General features: G+C 39.1%; 1 protein-coding gene across 5 annotated transcripts in view; it reads right to left on the reverse strand.

Annotated features, from left to right (window-relative positions):
- The window catches only part of LOC138760457 (tetratricopeptide repeat protein 7A-like), a 402,683-nt gene that overhangs the window by 226,804 nt on the left and 151,606 nt on the right, over positions 1–24,273 (reverse strand). For all 5 annotated transcript variants that reach the window (XM_069931051.1, XM_069931050.1, XM_069931054.1 and 2 more), the window contains 2 exons: positions 13,544–13,661; positions 2,555–2,612 (listed from right to left, as the gene is read on the reverse strand). In XM_069931051.1, coding sequence (XP_069787152.1) covers positions 2,555–2,612; positions 13,544–13,661 — 176 coding nt within the window. The remainder of the gene's footprint in view (positions 1–2,554; positions 2,613–13,543; positions 13,662–24,273) is intronic.

Genomic DNA, 24,273 nt, shown 5'->3' on the forward strand with positions numbered 1-24,273 from the left:
GAGAGAACTGGTGAGCTCCATAATCGCAAAGGGGCTGGTATTCCAAAGAAGACCTCCACTGTTTATGACAGAAGAATTCTCATCATAATGAAGAAAAATCCCCAAATGTATGTTCAACAGATCAGAAACAAACCAGGAAGCAAGTGTGGATATGCCAATAACTACTGTCCGCAGAAGACTACATAAACAGAAATACAGTTCAAGATGCAAATCATGGAAAAGATTCCTTTTACGCCTCCACTCTTTGCTCTTGCCATCACTCTGATTCAGTTTAATCTTGGTCTCATCTGCCCAAAAGACCTTTTTCCAGAATTCTGCAGCTTTTTTTAAATACATTTTGGCAAATGGTAATCTGGCCATCCTTTCTGTGGCTAACTACTGGTTTACATGTTGCAGTTATTTTCATGAACTCTTCTGCTGCCAACAGTTATTGACATAACCAACCTGCCTCCTGAAGATTATTTCTGACCTGTCTGACATACGTTTGGAGATTTTCCTTCAATATGATCAGAATTTATCTGTCATCAGCGGTGGACGTCTTCCTTGGAATACCAGTCCCTTTGTGATTACTGAATTCACCAGTACATTTTTTTTCTTATTGATGTTCCACACAGTTGATTTTGGTAATCTTTAGGTTTGGGCAATGTCTTTTCTTTCTCAGACTTCTTTTAACTCACTGGCACAACTTTGATCTTCGTGTTGAAAATCTAGAATGTGTACTTTAATTGCAAGTGAATTGTTTGATTATAAATTTAAAACTGTGGAGCACAGAGGCAAATAAAGGATAAAATTATCTTTGTCTCAAACATTATGGAAGGCCCTATACTTTTTTTAGCCAAGGAAACACTACATTTTTGTTCCAAGGAAATGTGTCTAGATTGTCCTCTCTTGAATTGTTATTTGATTATTGTCACATGTAAAAAGTGAAAAGCTTGCTTTTGCATGCTATCCAGACAGCTCTCAAAAAGTCACCAAGCTCCTTAGGATTTAAAAATTCGCAGATAACCAGATGGTAAAAACAAAATCAAAAGCTCAAACTTAAAGTAAATATCAGAACAAGTAACAGGTAACAAGATTATTCATGGACTTCTAGCATTTTAACAAAACACACATATCAAATTCATTCAAGCAGCTTCCTGCCATTCCAGGAGTTATAATTATCCAGTTCAGTCTCCTGTGCACCCTCTTCAGTGCAGTCACAAGTTTCCTGTATGTTCAAGATGTTCTTTGACAAATCATGAATGCACTTCCAATATGACCTCTTTGATCTTACATTCTACTCTTTTACAGATAAAAGGAAAGGCCTGTTATTCCTTCTTAATCACTTCTCATCCTCCCCTTGCTAGGTTTAAGGATCTATGAGGGGAGTGAAACAGAAAAATCTGCGGACGCTGTGATTGAAATAAAATCACAGGCTTGCTGGAGGAAGTCAGCAGGTTTCGTAGCATTCATAGGAGGTAAAGATATATTACCAACGTTATGGGCCTGAGCCCTTCTTCAAGTTATGGCAGTACTGGAATAAAAGAAATGGCAGGAAGTGCAGTACAGACCAACAAACAAAAGGTGCCCCAAACAGTCTTTCCCAGTGAAGCAGCCCTTCACGGGTGAATCTGTAGGGGTCATCTACTGCATCTGGTGCTCCTCTTGTGGTTTCCTCTACATTGGAGAGACTGGACACCTTTTGTCTGATGGTCTGTACTCCTCCCCCTCCCCTTTCTTTCATTCAGTTTTCAGGCACTGTCTGCTTCTTCGCATACCTTGAAGAAGGGCTCAGACTCAAAACGTGAATATATCTTTACCTCTTGTGGGTGCTGTGAGACCTGTTGAGTTTTTCCAGCATTTCTGTGTTTTTAAGGAACTGTTGATAAGATTTCATTGTTGCTCTACATAAACCTCCCACTCAACCTTCCCTCTGATAACCTTTCCTAAATGCATAATCTCAGACTTAGGATTATTTCCAGCTTTCATTTTTCTACCCAAATATCTAGATCTCCTAAACCCATCCTTCCCACCATCAACCATACAGCCAAGTTTTGTATCATCTGCAAACTTTTCAAGTCCTCCACATTCATTTATAAGTATTTAATGTGCATTATGTCAAAAAATATTTCACTCACAATTTATTATTTTCAGAATACCTAAGAGTTGACAAAATTCTATGCAAGCATGCACTTATGGAAAAGCTATAATACTTCATGCTGAAACAAATGCCATGTTGTTGCATTATATCCATAATAAACTAATTTCACAGCGGTTCTTGTAGGAACTATAAATCATTAGGAAATAAGTTTTGCTGTGTTTTATTTGCTCATGTAGTCCAACCAGCTACTTTTATCTTGATTAAGACAGTTTAACAAAAGTTTAAGATCAAAAACAAAATATCTTGGCTTTACACCTGCAGTTCACCCACTGTTGTCTCTAGCAGTGTTATAATATGAATAAATTGTTAATATTGAGTATTAATGTACACTTTGTTCGATGAAACACCAATAATGTATTAGTTGATCTCTCAATCCTAGTTTAAACTAATGCAAAATCAAATGTACAGTCTTACCTTCTCAGAGCTTTCAAAGCTTTCATGTGGAGGTTATCTTGGGTGCTCCTTAATGTAGCTGTGGAGTGATACTACAAAAGGTCAATCAACATTACTCAAAAAATTTAAAAACTCTAATATGGCAATGTCCTATTCTTTTATGATATCATATTCCAACTAAATATATGACTGTAAAGACAAATTTATTATTTTGCTGTAAAATAAAAGAAGCAGTGTAGTAAATAATTGTATTTTCTATGTGAAAACCGAAAACAGGTTGATTATTTGACAACTTAGCTCTTCTGTTCTTTTACATGCTCTTCTGAAGACCAAAGAAAAAGAGACTGCTGGAATGCATCCAGCAGCATCTGTGGAATCAAAAGGTGTACATCAACATTTTGAGTTAAACCATGCATCAGGACAGAGAACTATGTGGTCTGAAGAGAAGGAAACAGGAACATAGCGCTGCTCCACAAGGCTTTACCGCCTGGTCCTTATGCCAACGGCTCCACACAGGCTTTAAATGACCTGTTAAAGGACCTGATGATGTTTTTAAATAAAATCCTGCAACAGTGGATTCTGTGCCCAACACAGGCTGCAAGTGACATGGTCGAAGGACCCACTCAGGCTGCAGGACACTGCCTCATGGGAACCAGTTATTGGAACTGGGATTCAAGAGGATGCTGACATCAAGAAGGGCTTCTGAAGAATTCAGGCACTGGAAGCCTCCTGATCATATAGGAGGTTTGGATCTGGTGCTCGGGTGCCCAGCTGAGCAGGGGTTTGTGCAAAAGACTGCAGGAGTGCTGGAGGAAAATCCAGACACTCAGTGTCTCCAAAGGAACTCTCTGTTGTTGCTTTCTCTTACTGTAAGGGCTCCAGTGATGACCCTTTGCTTGCCTTATGACAGTTTCTTATTATATTAAATTTTTTGTATTATTACAATAAATAAAAGGAATGTTAAATCTTGAGTGAAAACGACAGATTGCTAGTATAAGAGGGAGGGTAAGTGGTTAGTATTAGTTCCAGATTTCAACATCTTCAATCTCTTTTATATTCTTCTAATGGGTGTTTCATGCAACTTTGTTTTGATATTGGAAACAAACTGGCTAGACACTGAGCATTTTTCTCATTGTAGAATTTTTGCATGAAATTGGAAGCTAATTTGCGCAAGTTTCCTTTAGAGTTATGTAGTTGAGACAGGAGTCCTCAGTCCAAGGAGCCCATTAATCCCATTTTCCCATCAACTTTTTTGCCCATCAACTCACTATTTTCTGATTTGCCTCACCTAGGGGAAACCCTTCTGGTTACAGGGAGTATGTGCAAATAGCGCAGAAGCAGAACTCAAAGTCAGGATGGAACCTGGGTCTCAGGAAATGTGAGACAACAATGGTAACTGCTGCACCACCTGATTGATTACAGACAATGTTGTATTAAATCCAAAGTTACAGTTTAACACATGATGAACTTCTAGTGTGTAGTCTTGGCGCAAAATAGATTTTAATCAATAAATTTGCAGCAATTTACGATTTGAACTGGAAGTTCCAAATTCATAGACCATTGTTCAAATACAGAAGCAAGTAAAATTTTTTTAGCTGCAGTATTAAACATGAAATTTCTCCCCTTGTGTTACATGTAGATCATCTCCTGAGAGGAATGTAACATCATTGGAAAGGAAGACTGCAGATCTGCATATGAAAATAGAAAGACAAAGGATTAAATCTATCCACACTCACCTTGAATTTTTACCCTCGAGCTTTAGGTTCACCTATCATGAGAATTGATGTCGGTACTGCGCAACTGATCAGCAAAAAGAGGTGTAAGGTACTCCTTCTGTCTAATAGCCTACAGGTCAGCCTTGGGCAAAGTGTAGAATCTGTTTAACCTCCCAATCAGGGTCATGTGAAGCCATGAATTGCAGATGGTGGATGGTTTTTTTTTTTACAAACAGATTCTACAAATTGGAATTTATGGCTGTAAAACTAAAAACGCTGGGCAGATGAATCTGTTGATCAATGGCCAAGGTTACCTGTCCAGTATAGATGTGGCAACTGAAGGAGGCAACAGGAAACCACTTCAGTATTTTTCCCATCTATAATCATGAACTCAACTTCAACTAGGGTCTCAGCTCAAAGATGGAGCCTTCACTGAAGGAGAACAGGGAAGGCAACAACTACAATTCGGCAGGTCAGAGATCGTGACAGATGGAGAGATGATGGTCCACGCTGAATGGCAAGGTACCTGAATCAATTCTGAGAAAAATCAGTTCTAATTCTGTTTTTTTGAGATTGGATAATGCTAGGCATTTTTCTCTGGAGGAAAGGAGATTAAGGGGTGATCTAATACAGTGGTTTCCAAACTTTTTCCTTCCACTCACACACCACTTCAAGTAACCCCTATAACATAGGTGCTCTAAAGTGGTATGTGATTGGGGGATAAGATGGATGAGGACCACTGCTCTAGACCCAATTGCTAATGAAATATTTTGCTTGAGAAAAATAACCCCATTTCCTTTGGAGTTAAGAAACCATGCACATAACGAGTCAATTAGGTATGATTAAAACAGTGGTTCTCAAACTTTTCTTTTTACTCACATACCACCTTAAGAAATCCCTTACTAATCACAGAGCACATATGGCATAAGGATTACTTAAGGTGGTATATGAGTGGAAAGAAAAAGTTTGAAAACCATTAATCTAATAGAAGAATACAAGATTATGTGAGGCAGAGATAGGAATAAATAGTTATTTCATTTTACATTGATGGTGGCTGATATCTGGAATGAGCTGCCAGAGATGGCGATGGATTCAAATGCAATTATATTATTTAAGACAGACAGAAAATTAACTATGCAAAGCATAGATGTATTCAGCCCTAATGTGGGCAAAAAGGTGGGTTTGCATGTGGTAGGCTGCAAAGATAATTTCCCAGAATCAGAATTTATTGTTATGAAGTCATGAAATTCGTTGTTTGTGACAGCATCATAGTGCAAACCTTCATATAAACCACCTTACAACACTAAATAAAAGCTGTGCACGAAAAGTCAAAGTAAGGCACTGTCTTCAGTTAATTGATCATTCAGGAATCTGATGGCAGCAGGGAAAAAAACTGTACTCGTGCTGTTGAGTGTTCATTTTTAGGCTCCTGTACCTTTTTCCCGACATTAGCAGAGTGAAGAGGGCATGGCCTGAGTGGTGGAGGGTACTTGAGGTTAGAGGCTGCTTTCTTTAGACACTGCCTCTTGTAGATGTCATAAATTGAGTGAAGTCTGGTGTCCGTGATGCCTCAGGAGTTTATTCTTGTCCTGAGCATTGGCACCTCCATATCAGACCATGATGCAACCAGCCAGAATGCTCTCCATGGTACACCTATAGAACTTTTTGAGAGTCTTCGGTGACATACCAAATCTCCTCAAGCACCTCACAAAGTATAGCCGCGCGAGCCTACTTCATGATTGCATCGACATGGAGGCTCCAAGACAGATCCTCAGAGATGTTGACATGTAGGAATTTGAAGTTCTTGACCCTCTCCACTAATGAGCCCTTGATGAGGACTGGATTGTGTTCCCCTGTCTGCCTCCTGAGTCCACAATCATCTCCTTGGTTTTGCTAATGTTGAGTGCAAGGTTGTTGGTGTGACAACACTCAACGAGTTGATCTATCTCCTTCCTGTACATTTTCTCATTGCTGTTTGTGATTGTGTCAAAAATTGTTCTATTGGGAGGAAAAAATGGTGGTGAGGGGCTTGTAAGGCAATCCAAGGAAAAGAGAATAAAAGACACATAAAAAGGGGAGGTCATGTGATGCAAGAAGAGTGAGAGGAGGCAGAACCCCAGAGCACGCAGATCAACCAGCAAAAAAGCTAGGAAAAACAACAATAGCCAAAACGATTCTTAGTGGTGTGGGAAGACACCAGGAATAAGAAAATGACAAAGAACAAAATGACAGTGAAAAATGGCAAAGATTCAGTCTCAAAGTCAGGGGACTAAATTGAGGTGCCGTATGGAGAAGAAAAGGGTGGGCCTGCTTAGAGGCCTGTGAATGAAAGCATTGCCCAGTCCAGCAGAGACCAAGGAGGCAATACCACCCTGGACCAGTGAACAGGCTGTATGAGCCCCGGGAAATGGCATGGGGAAGGGGGAGACCGGGATCCACCCCCCCCCTCCAGCAGTGAGAGCACCAGGTCAGGTGCTTTTGCGGTGAACTTGACACCTACATTATAACTAGCGAGAGGCTGCGAAGTGAGGGTGAGGACCCAAATCGTGAGGTGATCAGCCCAGGGCGATCCAGAGTCAGGTCCAGGGAAATGACGAGCATCAGTGATGACAGCAAGGAGTAATGGTGGATGCTATGAGACCTAGTAAAGAACTGTTGGCAAGACAAAAGGAGGAGGAGGAGAGGAGCCCTCCCTGAGGGACGTGCTGGAGGCTCTGGGACATACGGAGAGCAGAGTATTTCAAGCTGTGGAAAAGAGAGCCCAGGACATGGCTCAGAAAGTAAATGAAATGCAAGGGAGCCTCACAGGCTTAACGAGGAGAGTTACAGAGGTGTAAGATAAAGTGGCGGGCAAGTGCAGACAGGTTAAGCAGGGTGAAGGATGAGTTAGATGCCCTGATAAGGGAAAGAGAGACTGTCAGGGGGAAGCTAGATGCCCTGGAGAATTACAGCAGCAGGAATAATATCAAAGCTGTGGGGCTGAGGCAAGACGCTGAGAGGACTTCTTCCAGAACTGGATCCCTGAAGTCCTGGGGAAAGATATATTGGAGGAAAAGGTACAGTTGGAGAGGGCGAGTTGATCAATCCTTCCAAAGCCAGGCCCTGGGCAGAAACCTTGCTCAGTCCTAGTAAAGCTGATACCCTACCAGAATAGGAAGAAAGTCTTGGGGGCAATGGCAACCAGAACAAGAAAAAAGGGGGAGGAAAATAGAAATAGAAGGGGACAAGACATTCTTCCACCCTGACATTAGTGTGGAACTTTTAGAGCAAAGAAAAGAGTTTGAGCCAGTCAAAAGATTGGTAAAGCAAAAAGTGTATGAATGCATCTTGAGGTACCCAGCACCCTGAAAGTTTCACGGGGGGGAAAGAAAAAGAAAAGCAAGAGTAAACATGGCGACTAATCCATGATATTGTAAATAGTTGCTGTAAAGTGTTAAATATCAGCGCAAATATATGTAAATACTGTTTTTTTTTCTTTTGAACAAGAGGAAAAAAATAATGATGATGTGAAACGGGAATGGAAAAGGGATCTGGGAGAACTCTGGGGTGGTGGTTGGGGAGGAAGGTAAAAAGGAGAGGTGCGGATCACAGGGGCCAAGTAATGGAGAGAAATGGCAACAGCAGGAGAGAAGCCGAGAAGGAAGAAGAGGGATAGCATAAGGGAATACAGCAAGGGATCAGGGATTGTGATAACGCTGTTGGGTTATTGTTGATATTCCCCTTTTTCTTTTCTTGTTTATTTTTCTTGACGTCTTTTTTGATTCAGTTGTCTTTGTTCTTGTTTAACATTTCCAGGGTTTGTCACAGACCCTGGCGGGTGGGAGCAGATGGCTGAAAGAAGAAGGTTGGATGGATGGCGAACATGGGGCAGTGAAGGTATGGGACTAGCACCGGTTTGGGAGTCCCTGGGGCAATAGCTAAGAGCATAAAATATGTTTGCTTTAGTGTTAATGGTTTGAACGGGTCAGTGAAGAGGAAAAAAGTCTTAGCATACATTTAAAAAATAGGGGAAGATCTGGCTTTTCTCCAAGAAACACGCTTAAAGGAGCAGGAATACCAAAACTAAAATGGGGATGGGTGGGCCTCCGTGTTTGGCTCAAAAGCAAGGGGGGTTGGAATTCTGATAGGTAAGAGTGCAGAATGTGACGATAGATAAAAGAGGAAAATTTGTAATGGCACACTGTCAGATATATTAAAAATCCTGGAACTTAGTAAATGTTAATTCCCCCAATTTTGACGATGATAAATTTATACAAGATACTTGCCTCAAATTGGCAGAGGGAAAAGATAACATCTTGGTTGAGGGGGGGGACTTTAACTTTTGACTGGACCCTGTCTTAGAATAATCAACTAAGAAAATAACTAAAAAAAAAGCAGCAAGGGCTACCATTGGTTGTATTAAGGAGCTGAACCTGATAGATGCATGGAGGCGGAAGCACCTCAGGGAGGAGACTACTCCTTCTATTCAAAACAACATGACTCCTATACTAGAATAGTTTTTTCTCATGGCTTCAGCCCATTTAGGAGGTATTATCATGGAGGCTGAGTACACAGAGTGCTCCCCTCAGACCATTCACCCCTAATACTAATAATAGAAATGCAAGACAAGCAGGATATGGTATACAGGTTGCATCTTAATATATTGCTGTTAAAGAAGCCGGAATTTAGTAGTTTTATAAGAGCGCAGATAGACATGTTCTGCAAGACCAAATGTGCCTCTACTCAGGATAAATTTCTTGTATGGGATGCTCTCAAGGCATATTTGAGAGGTCAGATAATTGGATACAACAAAACAGTTAAAAAAGAATACATGAGGGAGGTAGATGAATTAGAACAGGACATTCCTTGCCTAGAAAAGGTCTTCCAAAAATCAGGTTGAGAGGATCAATGCAAGGCTCTGACAAATAAGAAATTGAAGTATAATGGGTTACAAGCGTATAGTATGGAAAAGGCCATTAAGTGGTCAAAACAAAAAAATACTATGATTTTGAAGAGAGAGCCCACAAAGTCCTTTCTTGGCAGCTGAGGTCAGAACAAGCCTCAAGGATGATCAATTCGGTACAAACTGGGAATGGTAGGATCTCATATAAACCAAAAGAGATTATTCAAGAAATCTATATAAATCAGAACTGACGGGGTGGGGGGGGGCAGTTCTGATAAAACCAGCGAGTTCCTCTCTAAGTTAGAATTGCCAAGTTTAGAACCGAAAGAAAAAGAATGGTTAGATCTTCCCTTCACAGAGAAAGAGATAGGTAAAGCATAGAGGTCACTGAAAACTCACACATCTCCAGGGGAGGATGGGTTTCCACCTGAGTTCTTTAGAGAGTTTAAACCTTTATTGACCAGGCAATGGAGACTCAAACCCTCCCAGAATCTTTTTCTACAGCAATCATTACGACGATACTTAAAGAAGACAAGTATCCACTAATGCCATCTTCTTATAGACCTATTTCTTTGTTACACACGGAGTATAAGATAATGGTCAAAGCCCTGGCAAAAAGATTGGTGAAACATTTGCCAAACCTAATAAATAAGGACCAAGTACATTTTCTACAGAAAAGTCAAGTGATGGATAACAATGGCAAACTGTCCTGGCACAAAACAAAAATGAGAAGGGCTTAGCTGTGGCCCTGGATGCAGAAAAGGCATTTGACAGATTGGAGTGGAACTTTTTATTCAAAGTGCTGGTAAAATTTGGGCTAGGGCCAACTTTTATAAATTTGATAAGGGCGCTCTTCCATGCGCCAAAGGCTAAAGTTGTGACCAATGGACAAATCTCTCCCAATGTCAAGATCAAATAGACAAGGGTGCCTGCTTTCACCAGCTCTGTTTGTACCAGCCATGGAGCCATTAGCTGAGGTTATTCACCGGAATCCAGACACTAAAGGCTTCAGGATAGGCTTGGAAGAGCACAAAATTAATTTATTTGCCGATGATGTTCTGATATATCTGCAAACTTGTTGCCCAAGCAGTGCTCTATTCTGAAGGACTATGGGGAGATCTCCAGGTATAAGATTAATTGGGATAAAAGTAAAAGCATACCACTTACGAAGGGAGAATTTTGATTATAATAAGACCAGGAGGGGAGAGAAAATTCTTCATGGATGCTAGAGAGGCAATGAATTATGTTAAAAACTTGCCACCCTCTTGGGATTAAATGTAAATATTAATGGGAAAGAAATCAAGTTGATGGGTTGTATATTTTGCAAATGATAAGAACATAGAGGGGAATGTTTTATTGTTGTATTGTTAGAAACATAAATGTCAAGTATATGGAAGAATATGGGGAGCTCTGAGAAGGGGAAGAAACAGAGTAAGAGGTAGATAGGTGCAGTAGCCACACTCCATATTAATGGGGGAGTTGGCGCTAGATGTGTAGGATTGGTGCAGGGAAGGAAAAATGAGGATGAGGAGGAAGACGAGAAGGGGAGGAGTACTAGGGGGTGGTTCTGGTTTTTCTCTTGATCTAATTTGCTGGTTTTTTTAAAGTTGGTTTAGGTTTTATTTGGAGCGTAATCATTTGCGTCAGAGGCCCATGAATGATAAGATGGATGGAAGATAAGTATCAGGAGAAAAGAAGGAAGGGGATTAAATTAATGTAGAGGTCCTGTGGTAATGAATAAGACAATTAAATTCATAAGTTTAATGTAAATGGGATAAATGGAACGATAAAGAGAAAAAGAGTCTTGGCAGACCTAAAATAATTGCAGGTAGATATAGCTTTTCTACAGGAAGCCAACCTCACAAATCAAGAAGATGGAAAGTTAAAAAGGGGGTGTGTGGGTCAGGTGTTGACATCCTCCTTCAATTCCAGAGTGAGGAGAGTAACTATCCTCAAAGGGAAAATTGTTCCAGTGGTGGTCCGGGGTGTGGTCGCTGACCCAGCTGGAAGATTTGTGATGATCCACTGTCAAATATTCTCTGAACCATGGATGCTCATGCCCTGAATATATATCCCCTGAATTTCAATGATGAAAAATTCATACGAGATGTATTTCTAAAGGTAGCAGAGGGGTGTGAAAATGTTTTGATCAGTGGGGATTTTAACTTTTGTCTGGATATGGTCATGGACAAGTCAGCCTTTATGAAAGAGCTAAATTTCATAGACGACTAGAGAAGGCAGAATCCAAGAGAAGAGGGATTACACCTTTTACTTGAGACAACATGATTCCTACACCAAAATTGATTTATTTTTGGTATTTTGGCAGTTGGAGGGCAGGATAGTGGAGACCGAATACACAGCTCGGTTACTGCCTGACCATTCTCCTTTAACTCTATCTATTAAAATGCCAGATAAGCAGGCCACAGCATATAGATGATGCTTTAACTCGGTGCTATAGGGTAAACTGGAATTTTGTAACTTTATTAGAACTCAGATAGATTTGATCTGTGAGACGAACTGTCACTCTACTTCCAATAGTTTCCTATTATGGAACACATTAAAGGCTTATTTAAGGGGCCAGATAATTGGATATATTAAAGGTATTAAAAAGGACCATAGGAAAAGGGATTAACAAATTAGCCCAATTGGAAAAAGATTATCAAATATAGGGTCAGAAGAAAAATATAGGAACTTAATGAATAGTCAACTCAAATATCTCTTTGGCTTGGCTTTGCTGACGAAGATTTATGGAGGGGGTAAAAGTCCACATCAGCTGCAGGCTCGTTTGTGGCTGACAAGTCCGATGCGGGACAGGCAGACACGGTTGCAGCGGTTGCAGGGGAAAATTGGTTGGTTGGGGTTGGGTGTTGGGTTTTTCCTCCTTTGCCTTTTGTCAGTGAGGTGGGCTCTGCAGTCTTCTTCAAAGGAGGTTGCTGCCCGCCAAACTGTGAGGCGCCAAGATGCACGGTTTGAGGCATTATCAGCCCACTGGCGGTGGTCAATGTGGCAGGCACCAAGAGATTTCTTTAGGCAGTCATTGTACCTTTTCTTTGGTGCACCTCTGTCATGGTGGCCAGTGGAGAGCTCGCCATATAACACGATCTTGGGAAGGCGATGGTCCTCCATTCTGGAGACGTGACCCACCCAGCGCAGCTGGATCTTCAGCACCGTGGACTCGATGCTGTCGACCTCTGACATCTCGAGTACTTCGACGTTAGGGATGAAAGTGCTCCAATGGATGTTGAGGATGGAGCAGAGACAACGCTGGTGGAAGCGTTCTAGGAGCCGTAGGTGATGCCGGTAGAGGACCCATGATTCGGAGCCGAACAGGAGTGTGGGTATGACAACGGCTCTGTATACGCTTATCTTTGTGAGGTTTTTCAGTTGGTTGTTTTTCCAGACTCTTTTGTGTAGTCTTCCAAAGGCGCTATTTGCCTTGGCGAGTCTGTTGTCTATCTCATTGTCGATCCTTGCACCTGATGAAATGGTGCAGCCGAGATAGGTAAACTGGTTGACCGTTTTGAGTTTTGTGTGCCCGATGGAGGTGTGGGGGGGCTGGTAGTCATGGTGGGGAGCTGGCTGATGGAGGACCTCAGTTTTCTTCAGGCTGACTTCCAGGCCAAACATTTTGGCAGTTTCCTCAAAACAGGACGTCAAGCGCTGAAGAGCTGGCTCTGAATGGGCAACTAAAGCGGCATCATCTGCAAAGAGTAGTTCATGGACAGGTTTCTCTTGTGTCTTGGTGTGAGCTTGCAGGCGCCTCAGATTGAAGAGACTGCCATCCGTGTGGTACCGGATGTAAACACCGTCTTCATTGTTGAAGTCTTTCATGGCTTGGTTCAGCATCATGCTGAAGAAGATTGAAAAGAGGGTTGGTGCGAGAACACAGCCTTGCTTCACGCCATTGTTAATGGAGAAGGGTTCAGAGAGCTCATTGCTGTATCTGACCCGACCTTGTTGGTTTTCGTGCAGTTGGATAATCATGTTGAGGAACTTTGGGGGGCATCCGATGCGCTCTAGTATTTGCCAAAGCCCTTTCCAGCTCACGGTGTCGAAGGCTTTGGTGTAATACTTTCTTGTAGTATTAGGTTATAAGAGGGAATGGAAAGGGGTGGGCGGGGGAATGAACTCTGAATGTAATGTAATAGATCATTGTTGAGAAAGTTGCTTTGGATTTGTATGTCCTAGAAAATCAAAAATAAAATATTTAAAAAAAAACTGTTGTGTCATTTGTAAATAGCATTGGAATTGAGCCTGCCCACACAGTCATGTGCCATATGATTCTATTTCAGATTGATAACCTTTCCACAAAACCATTCATAAAGCAAAAAACCATAGTGAACTTGGAAAAGTGTGTTAGTGAACATAAATATTCAATATTACAGAATAGTCAAAGATAAACACCCAACCTACCATCTGTTGCTTGGAGACTGTAAACCAGGCCTAAGCCCAGATAGCCTTTGGCAAGAAATTCTCCAGCTTTTTCCCCCATGGTAGTTACAATGATGCAAAACTGTTCTCCTTCTTCTAGCTGTAACAGAAAATACTTATCACAGGACAAAAACAAGTGATATTTTACTCATTTTAACCAATGCTAAGAAGTTAACACTCTTTCAGGATGTTTTACCTGTATTGAGGCACAATGTGGACGTGAACAAATTTTACTTAAGTGGGTAAAAGTTTATAAAAACCAAAGTCTTCATCTTGTAGTAAAGTTGGTTAATTTAAGTGCTATGACAAAAATCTCTCCAATGACAAGAAACAGATGTAAAAGTATGTGTTGTGGTTAATGGAAGTTAATGATCTTAACCTCAGGATGTCATTACTGGAGTTCAGAGATTCAGGACAACCTATTTTTATATGCTTCGTGAATGATTTAAGGTCATATGTGGGATATTTAAAGGTTGCACAATTTTTAATTCACAGTTCCTTACATCCTCAATTATTCTGTATTTGCATGTCAAAAAGATACAGGCTTGGGTTGGAATATGACAAGTAGCCATCAGACCAAACAATAATCATCTCAAACAAGGCATAAAGTCAGATTAAAAAATGGGTGTCCTGTCACAAATCATTCGCCTCTTACATCTAAAATGTCTTTCCACCATTAAAAAGGCACATGTCAAGGGTCTGATTGAATACTTTCAGCTGTCCAGGGATGACCATCCTTTTAATTTTATTTTTTTTTAATTTAGACACACAGCATGGTAACAGGCCATTTTGGCCCACAAGTACAAACTGGGGATGTAGGTTAATTGGGTGGCACAGACGCATGGAACGAAATGCCCTGTTATCATCCTGTATGTCTAAATTACAAATTAAAAGGTTGGCCACTCCTGCACTCGTCCAACAATATTTCCGCAGCTCCACACCAACCAAACCAAACCAGCGTGCTTATTTGGCACCCTTTATATTGCCTGCAGGTTGTTATATGCATCATTTAAAAGAGGCATCAATACCAGGTCTATTTGACAGTACCTTCCAAATTCACAAAAAAGGGTCACTGGGACCCCCACCATCTTCAATATGCACACTAAACTTAATTAAAATTGTAATTGTTGTTTATTTAATAACTGCTGCAACTCTCTACCTCTGAGAATTGTGGAAAAACCATCAGTAGACAGCCTGCATGTGGCAAATCACCGCTCTTTTTCAGTGTGTTCTTCTCAAGATATTGTCAGCTATACCCACATCCTGCAAGTGAATAAAAAAAAAATACTTTTCCATCCACAGCTTACAACTTCTCTTGTATTGGTTACCTAACTTAAAAAGATTCCTTTCAAAGAGATGGCAAAAAATGGGTTTGTCACTGGGAAGTTAGCTACAATACTTCTGGCACTAACTGAAATATATCAGCAAAAAGTCAAAGAAGGCAATAGAGTTGATTACCTAAATGCTAAAGTAAATGAGAAAACAATCAGCTAAATGGTAGAATCAAATGACATGTGTCACCAAGCTATTAAGTAACATACAATAGAAACAGATGGCCTTCAGCTGGCAACTGCTGTGTGCTGTTTATAAGAACCCATGACTAGTTCAAAGCCAGTTTATTTGAATTCCCTTTGGCAGCTATCTGTAACCGCTGCTTTTGTGGACAACTAACTGCCTTTTTTAAAAAACTTTATTTATAATTTGAAGAATCATTAATAGTAATACAAAATACATTCCATAAAGAAAATTTGATATGAGTATATATTTTAAAATAAATAGATGATGGGGGGGTGGGGGGGAATCAAGTCCCCACCCCCCCTCCCACCCCATCAGCCAACTCTCTTAAGGAGAGCTAAAAATATATAAACAGAAACTAAAAGTATATAATAAATCAAAATATATCTAAATACATATATTCCAAATATGGAAAAACACTTATTAACAAAAAAAAGAATAATTGTCATGTAGATTATATGTAATTTTGTTCCATAACAATACAAGCTTTCAATTCATTATGCCATCGCATTATATTAATCACTATATTATCTTTCCATTTACTTGCTACACATTTTCAAGCTACAGACAATGCTAAATATATAAATGCAATTTGAAATTTATCCAACCCTAATCCCCTTAAAGGAATCATATAACCCATTAAAAAAAAGATGGATCTAATGATAAAATTATATAATTTTTCAAAAATTAACTTAATTTCATCCCAGAATGGTTGTACATGCACACAAGACCAAGCAGCATGTTTTTTTTTGCTATTATTTTATAATCAACATTCAATAAAGAAATAGGTCTATACGAAGATATTTTCAACGGGTCTCTATCTTTTTTTGGGATTACAGTAATTAAAGCACTAGAGCAAGATTTTGGTAACTCATACTTTTCAATTACTTGTTGTGATACCTCCCCAAACACCGAAGATAAATCTTCATAAAAAGTTTTATAAAATTCCACCAAAAACCCATCATCGCCTGGTGACTTCCCATTGGGCATTTCCAACATAGCCGCCTTAATCTCTAATTCTGTAAATGGAGCTTCCAGATCCATAAAATTCTCCTCTTCTAATGCTGATAATGTTAACTTAGATAAATAAGAATCAATAGAACCAATATCCTGTTTCCCCTCAGAAGTATGTAATTTTTTATAAATGAATGAGGTTTATAGGTAACTGTTGAATTCTTTTTTACATCATTAATAATCCGTGAAACCTGTTCCTTCTTTAACTGCCATGTTCCTTCTCACCCAACTCATAATAACGCTGCTTAAATCAATTAATTAAACATTCAAATTGATAAGTCTGCAATTTCAATTTAGTCAAAGCCACTCTTTTATCTTCTGTCATTTCCTTCTGAAATTCCTTCTCCAATTCATCAATTTGCTTTTCTAATTCAAAACTTTCTGCCATATGCTGCTTATTAACTTTAGTGGTACAACTAATAATCTGTCCTCTTAAATAAGCTTTTAATGCATCCCATAACACAAAATGACTTTTTACTGAATTAACATTTTCAGACAAAAAAAGTAATCTGTTCTTTAACAAAAATAACAAACTCTGGTTTTTTTCAACAACATTGTGTTAAATCTCTATCTATAAGATGAACATACCACTTCTGAACTTACATAAGAAAAAATAATAAAGAATGATCTGATATAACCCTGCTTTTATATCCTGCCTGTGATACCCTTCCTTGTAAATGTGCCGATACTAAAAAAAAATCTATTCTAGAAAATGAATCATGTCGAGACGAATAAAAAGAAAAATCCTTCTCTATAGGATTAACCCTTCTCCAAATATCCACCAAATTTAAATCCTTCATCAAGGCCCAATTTGTACCATCATCTTTGATTTCTTTATACTTTTTGGGGATCTATCCAACAAAGGATCCAAGACACAATTAAAATCTCCCCCAACTAAAATATTTTCATTAGCTTGATTTAATAACAAAAAAGCATCCGAAATAAAACACTCATCGCCCACGTTAGGTGCATAAACATTAAGCAAATCCAAGATTCAGTAAAACCTTTACAATTCACCTTTAAAACCCTTCCAGCATTCCCTTCCACAGTTTGCAACTCAAAAGACAAATTCTTATGAATTAGATTTGCTACACCCCTTGCTTTAGAATTAAATGAAAAAAAACACATGCCCAACCCAATCTCTCTTCAATTTCAAATGTTCTTTTTCAGTCAAATATGTTTCTTGTAAAAAGGCAATATCAATTTTCATTTTCTTGATATAAGCCAAAACTCGCTTTCGCTTAATCGTATTATTTAACCCCTGAACATTAAAAGTTGCAAATCTCAAATTAGACATCCTTACAACTAACAATATAATCACTTACTACAAAATATCACTCCCCTTCTAGTAAATTAAAACCATTCTCTCTCCCCTAAATATTTTTTTAAAAAGAAAATATATATAGAAAAATGCACTACCCAGAGCTAGTAACGCCCTAAAAAAATGGGTGTGGTAAACCCCACTAGTGGCAGATGACTATCAAAGATTTCAATGCTATCCACCACTCCTAGCCAGAAATACATCATTCACATTAATACAATTCAATACTGTAAATATATTCAACCCAATGACTCCATTCCCAATGATTGTTCCAGATCTTCAATGTCAATAAGACTTTGTATTAAAACCTCTTTCTTTCCATTTTTCACATTCTTCCCATTCTGCCCATTTCCATTTGCCCTCTTTTTGGGCGACGATGGCAAAACTCTTCCATGTCCTCGTAAATCCGGTAATGAATTAGCAAAAAATAATGCATCATGATCATTCTCAAAAAATTGAGATTGAAAGTTACCATAAAAGACTTTTAACCCAGCAGGATATCGAAAAGCAAATTAATAACCCTTCTGCCACAGTACTTCTTTAGCCGAATTAAATTCCCGTCGTTGCCTAATAATTTCTTGACTCAAATCTACGTAAAAAAAGACTTTGTCTTGCCTTCTGTACTGCCAACCATAATATCATTTCTCTGTCTTGATAGTTCAGGCACCGATTGTCCCGGTAATGGTTTCTTTCATAGTGCTCTATGTGCCCTCTCCAATACTAAACCTCCCAAAAAAAACTCTTTGCCCAACATCTCGGGAATACAACTCTTGAAAAATTTTATTGGATGAGATCCTTCAATGTCTTCTGGAAAACCCACAATTTTCACATTGTTTCTCTGACTTTGATTTTCCAATGAATCAATTTTTTTCAGTAAGTCTTTCTTCTGGATTCCCCAATCCACAAACGAATCTTCCACTTTCTCTATTTTTTCCTTATTACGTACAACTTGAATTTTACATTCAGAAAAAGCTGTTTCAATTAAAAAATTTCTTGCACTGTATCCACTGATTTAATACATTTACTGACATCCCTCTTAAGTGTAGATATATCTTCAGACATATTAGATATTTTAGTTGTCACATCCAAAAATCCTTGAGTCATTTGTTTAGACATATTGTCCATATGATAGGTAATCCCTTCCAAAACTGTACAAACAGACTCCATTCCAGGTTCCAGTTCCACATCTTGAGGCCTACCTTCTCTAGATTCCACCTCCAATTGTTCCTGTGAACTGCTCGTTAAAGGTAAGTCTTCTTCTTCTTCCAACATTGACGGGCCCTTCCCAGTGCGGCTGTGGGTCTGCACATGGTCGGGACACCGCTGCTCGGGCCCCCCCACAGCCCACACGCTGTCCAGTAATTCATGGACCCTTGAGGCACCTCGCATGCCCGGCAAGGCCAGGACCCACGCAGAGGCAGCTTCCAATGCCATTCTGCGCATCCCTGGCTCACCCAATGGCAGCCCGGGCTCAAGGGCCCTTCTCTCAGCCAGGGCGAACGCGCGAATCAACTCCAGCCAAGCTTGTCAACATGCCAGCGCCATCTTGTGGAGACAAGGTCGGCGCCGGTGTAATACTCACCCTGGCTGGAGTTTTCTGTGCCTTGGAGGTTCCAAACGACAATTCCATGGCTTCATCTGAACAGGTAGGCCTCAATTCTTCAGCACTTTTAAAAGATAATTTCTTCTGTAATTGAGCTTTCATTTTTTTAAACATTAATTGCCATTGTGACCCACTAATGTTCCCAAAAATAAAGATACAACTTTTATTCACTTCGATAAACTTTAAAGATGGGTGCTTAAAAAACTGGCTGAAGAGGAGTGAGATCGCACGCCTGCCCTCTACACCATTTTGCCACACCCCCCCGACAACTGATCGCAAGCCTGTTCGCTCGTCTTAGGCCAAACACTGACAAGGCTGATGGCACTGAGTTTTCAAGGCTAAAATGGTAAAAAAAATTGCTAGAAAATAAAAAACAATAAATGGATCTACCAAAGAACCAAAATAATTCTTTGTTATTATATGCCTAACTTTTCATCATCATCAAGGAGTCTGTTCATTTCTGAGGGCTAACTTTTATAACGGGCAGATAAAAATGTTCCAGTTTGCATGAATAATAACAGAAATTAACCAAAACATATCAATGCAAATAGCTCTACGGTTTTGCACCTCCCTATCTTTTCCACTCCTGCTATCTCTCTGCTATCAAACTTATCCTACATTCTCATTGTTACCAGCTTCATTTATGGCTGCACTTCCAAGTGCCAAGAGCCTCAGGGCCAAAATTATTTTCTTTAATATTGCTGCCTTTTTTCTTTAAAACTCTCCTTACGATCTATTACTTTGAATGGCTTTTTGGTCAACATGTCCACAGACGCCTCATGTTAGTGTCAAATCTTGGCAGCCTTGGAATATTTTACAATGTTAAAGATACTATACAAATACAACCAGATTAAAATCTAATGAATTCAAAGTGAAAAAAAACTCAAATATAATTCTATTTGGATAAAAGATTAAAATTCCCAGTTGCAATTAGTAGCAGTTCTGCAACAGCAACATTTACAGGACAGTGAATCAACAGAAAATGATTGGAAATCTGAACACAAAATGAATAGTTTCATTTGTTATCATTACTAATTCAAATAGCACTCTTTTTCAATCCCAGATTACACCTGGTGAGAATGATGTCATGGGTCAACTATGACATGACAAAACAGTTTTGATTGACTGCTCCCATCTTGTTAAATTGTACATCAATCAGCTTAATATTTAAAACAGGACCAGGTTTAAAGTCAAAAATCCTTTTTTCTTTAAATCTTAATAGTCCCTTTTGCTTGCATAACATAGGGACGAACGTTAACATCTTATCCCTGGTTACATGTTAATCAGGGAAGCTACAGACCTCGTTTCTATAGCAACCTTTAGTTTCAAAGCGGATGCCAAAGATATTTAAAAATGAATTTCCCTATATCTAAAGAAGGATTGAAACATTGACATTCTTAATATATTTTAAAATTGTATTTAAGAATCTTCTTGTGATGAGCATACAAATTGTGCAACATAATGAATTTATCAGAATACTCAACTTCTTTTTCCGATTGTGATTGCTCCATTTTAATCCCTTACCATGGAAGTTAATCCTCACCAAAATGGTGGGGTATTCAACCACAGAGTGATTTGCCCCCAATCGAAACATTCCTTCCCCCACCTCCCTCAAATTAAATGGCCAAAAAAATAATTTCCAGATAAAATAGAATAGTCTGTGTGGAATGTCTCAAATCACATTATGGCATGAGATGAAACTAGACTAATGTGATATATAGTAGTATATCACTAGTATATTTCAAGTATTTTTCTTCATGTATTTTGTTTCACTTACAATGCAGTCAAAGCAAATACTCATGGGAGGATAATGCACAATGCAGCATTGCATTGATGAGGGTGCTCTTCAATACATTCACTCCGAGCGTGAACCTACTCCAGTGTGAATGTTATTGCATTGTGTCTCAAGAACAGCATCTTAAATTGTGAAAAGCAGATGCTGCAAATATACAAAGTAAACCCTAGAAATGCACATCAGGTGTTAAAAGTACAAGATAGGTTAAATTTCAGGTACATTGAGTGGCTTGATGGGTGTTAACTTGGAGGAATAACAAACATGTTGAATGACTTGAAATTCAAACCAAAGGATGGTGAAGTAGGGTTAAAATACTAATTATTGCTATTACATTTCCTCTTTCCCCAAATCCAACCCACTTCTTTTGATTTACTATTAATTCTAGTAGAAAGATTTCTTGACTTTGTTGATGATAAGTCTTGCCTGAAAGATTAACCAATCTTTTTTTTTTCTTTTTACATGTTAACAATTTGCTATGCACTTGCTGCATTCGATCAATTTATTTGAGTTCCAGATATTCAGCTTTACTCCCTGATCTTCATTGGAACATGTCCTATTGATAAATACCTGGCAGATTTTTTATCGTAAGGAAATCAATATTTCTAAGCATTAAAAACAGTGGGAAAGAAAACCAACAATTATTCTGCACATTTGCATTGCTCTGAGCAAAATTCAGGACAGGTTGAGCTCATTGACAATATCATGAGAAATTCTATCTGTGAAGTCAGTGCTGCAGTTTAGCAATCATTCTTTCAGCCTTTATTACCATCTCTGGCTTTATTAAAAATGTACTTCGGGTAATTTACTGCATCTATTCCATCAAAAGTTCTCAAATAAGGTGTTTATTTATAATTCAACAAGATGGACCAGTTAGTTACCCGTTGGGAACAAAGCAGAAAAGTTTAAGGGGAAACTGCTTCTATTCAGGATAAAAGTGGCTAAAACACAACCCACATGAAAAAAAAATGAACCAGATGAGTTTGAAAATCTATTTAATGTACACTTTCTATCAACACTCTTCATTTTAACACTCAGAAATCACATTGCCAGACTCCCACAGCTATTTTAACCACATCTACTCCTACTTTGCTTTTCTGTGAGGACTTCATTCCTTTCTCCTATTTACTCTGGCTCTGTCTGTACTAATGTTGACACTGTGGTTCTTAGATGAACTGTTTTCCACTCCACATTGGTGACAGAGCTTGCAGCCACAATTGCTGTTTCCAATAACTCTGCTTGCATCTCCTCAATGCCCAACCAGATCTAGAAAGGACTCCCCTTGTCCCCACCACCCAACATGTTTTCTAACATCATAATGATATAGCATAACCAGGCACTTCTTCGCTCATTGCCTGTTTTAAAATTACTAAAAGCACATTCCATATTATTTTTCCTCATTTAATCCTTCCTCCTTTCACCACCCTCTCTCAGCCAGCACTACCACCACTTGCAACATTCAGTTCTTTTTAGTCTCTCCCACCGCACCCCCCCCCCAATAACCAGCAAACCCTTTGTCTTCTCTAATTACCCCACTCCCCTGCATCAAATAGGTTTGATTTCCAATTGACCCCAATTATGATGAAAGATCATCAATCTGAAAAGGTTCACTGTTTTGCACAGATGCTGCCTGACATCCCGAGTCTTTCTAGCACTTTTTGTTTTTATTTCATCTCAACACTAACTACTATCATTTCAACGCTGCCAATTGGAAAGCCCACAATGTTCAGGTACCCTGTGTAACATCATTATAATTCATTTCAATAACTGATACATTCCTCAGCCACTTTCCCGTTCATCACAGAGGCACAAATTGAGATTCTAATCTTTTATATCTGAAAATAATTGCGCTTCTGGGTCTGTTATGAACTAGAGGAACAAATTCTATTCGATAGATCCAGATATTATCTTATGACTGCAAATTAGAAGGAAAGGAAACTCCATGATTTCAGTGATAAACAAACTCCTCTGGATATTTCTTGGCCTTAAACCACAGCTACGAATTTAGAATCTTAATTGGCTCACTTAACTCAAACAAAACAAACTCATCTATGTAAAACTTGCTGCTTCAGTCAGATCACATGCGGTGTCAGCACTGATCATTTTTAAAGACAGATGCTCTCCAATGTCACAGATCTGGAATGTTCCACAGCAAGGAAAATTAACTCCTTCTGGCAATAGTGTGGAAGTTGATAGCTCAATCAAGATGAGAATTTGGCCCCTAAATCAAAACTTGATTTTTTGTCGTAGACAATTTATATGCTGAAAGCAGGAGACTGCATGTTCAATTCCTTGACTTTGCTGAATTAATTGACATCACAAACTACCTCATTTCACCAATATGGGCAAAGATGATGAAGACTAGGATTAATAGAAAGAGACTTGTATCTAGTACCTTCCACTGACTGAAGGCCCTTAAGAACTTTATAACCCATTATCTTTGAAGTTTCATCCCTATGAATAAGCACCCAATTGTTGTGCAATAAAGTACCAACTGAAAAATTATGGGTTAGTGAGCCTGCTGTCAGTAGCGGGTAAGTTATTTGAAGGTATTCTAAGAGATCGGATATACAAATATTTGTATAGACAGGGAATGATTAAAGAGGCAACATGGCTTTCTGCTTGGTAGGTTGGGTTTAACTAATCTTATAGTTTTTCCATGTTAAAAGTTGATGTAGGCAAGTGTGGATATTGTCTACATGGTCTTTAGTAAGTCCTTTGATAAGGTCGCAAATGGCAGAAAACAAATGGTGGAGTTGCTTTAAGAACAGTGCTGCCTCTCGCATGGACCTTGGAGAGTAGGGAGTGGAGGTAGCATCTGCTCCTTCTCGGAGTCCTACTGCCTGACTGTACTGCCTAACATGTCTGTTATATAACCATACAACAGTTTATGGCATGGAAACAGGCCATCTCGGCCCTACAAGTCCAAGCCTGTTTATTCAAACAACTCTGCTAGCTCCCCCTGCCTATTCTCCGCCCATAACCCTCTAACCCCCTCTTATCCATGTATATATCCAACCTCCTCTTAAATGAAAGAATTGACTCTGCCTCAACTATTTCCTCCAGAAGATTATTCCATTCAGCCACCACTCTCTGAGTGAAGAAGCCTCCTCCAATGTTTCTCCTAAAATTTTGCCCCTTTACCCTCAACTTGTTTCAACCTCCCCTGCTCTCAGGGGGAAGAGTCTACTTGCATCTAGTCTATCTACTCCTTTCATAATTTTAAACACCTCTATCAAATCCCCTCTCAACCTTCTACGTTCCAATGAATAAAGTTCTAACCTTTTCAATCTTTCTCTGTACTCTAGGTATTTTAAGCCAGGCAACATACTGGTAAATCTTCTCTGCACCCTTTCCACCTTATCTATATCCTTCCTATAATTTGGAGACCAGAACTGAACACAATACTCCAAACTTGGCCTCACCAATGCCTTAAACAGTCGCAACATCACTTCCCAGCTCCTATA

Source organism: Narcine bancroftii, chromosome 4 (assembly GCF_036971445.1).
Source record: "Narcine bancroftii isolate sNarBan1 chromosome 4, sNarBan1.hap1, whole genome shotgun sequence".
Classification (NCBI taxonomy): Eukaryota; Metazoa; Chordata; class Chondrichthyes; order Torpediniformes; family Narcinidae; genus Narcine; species Narcine bancroftii.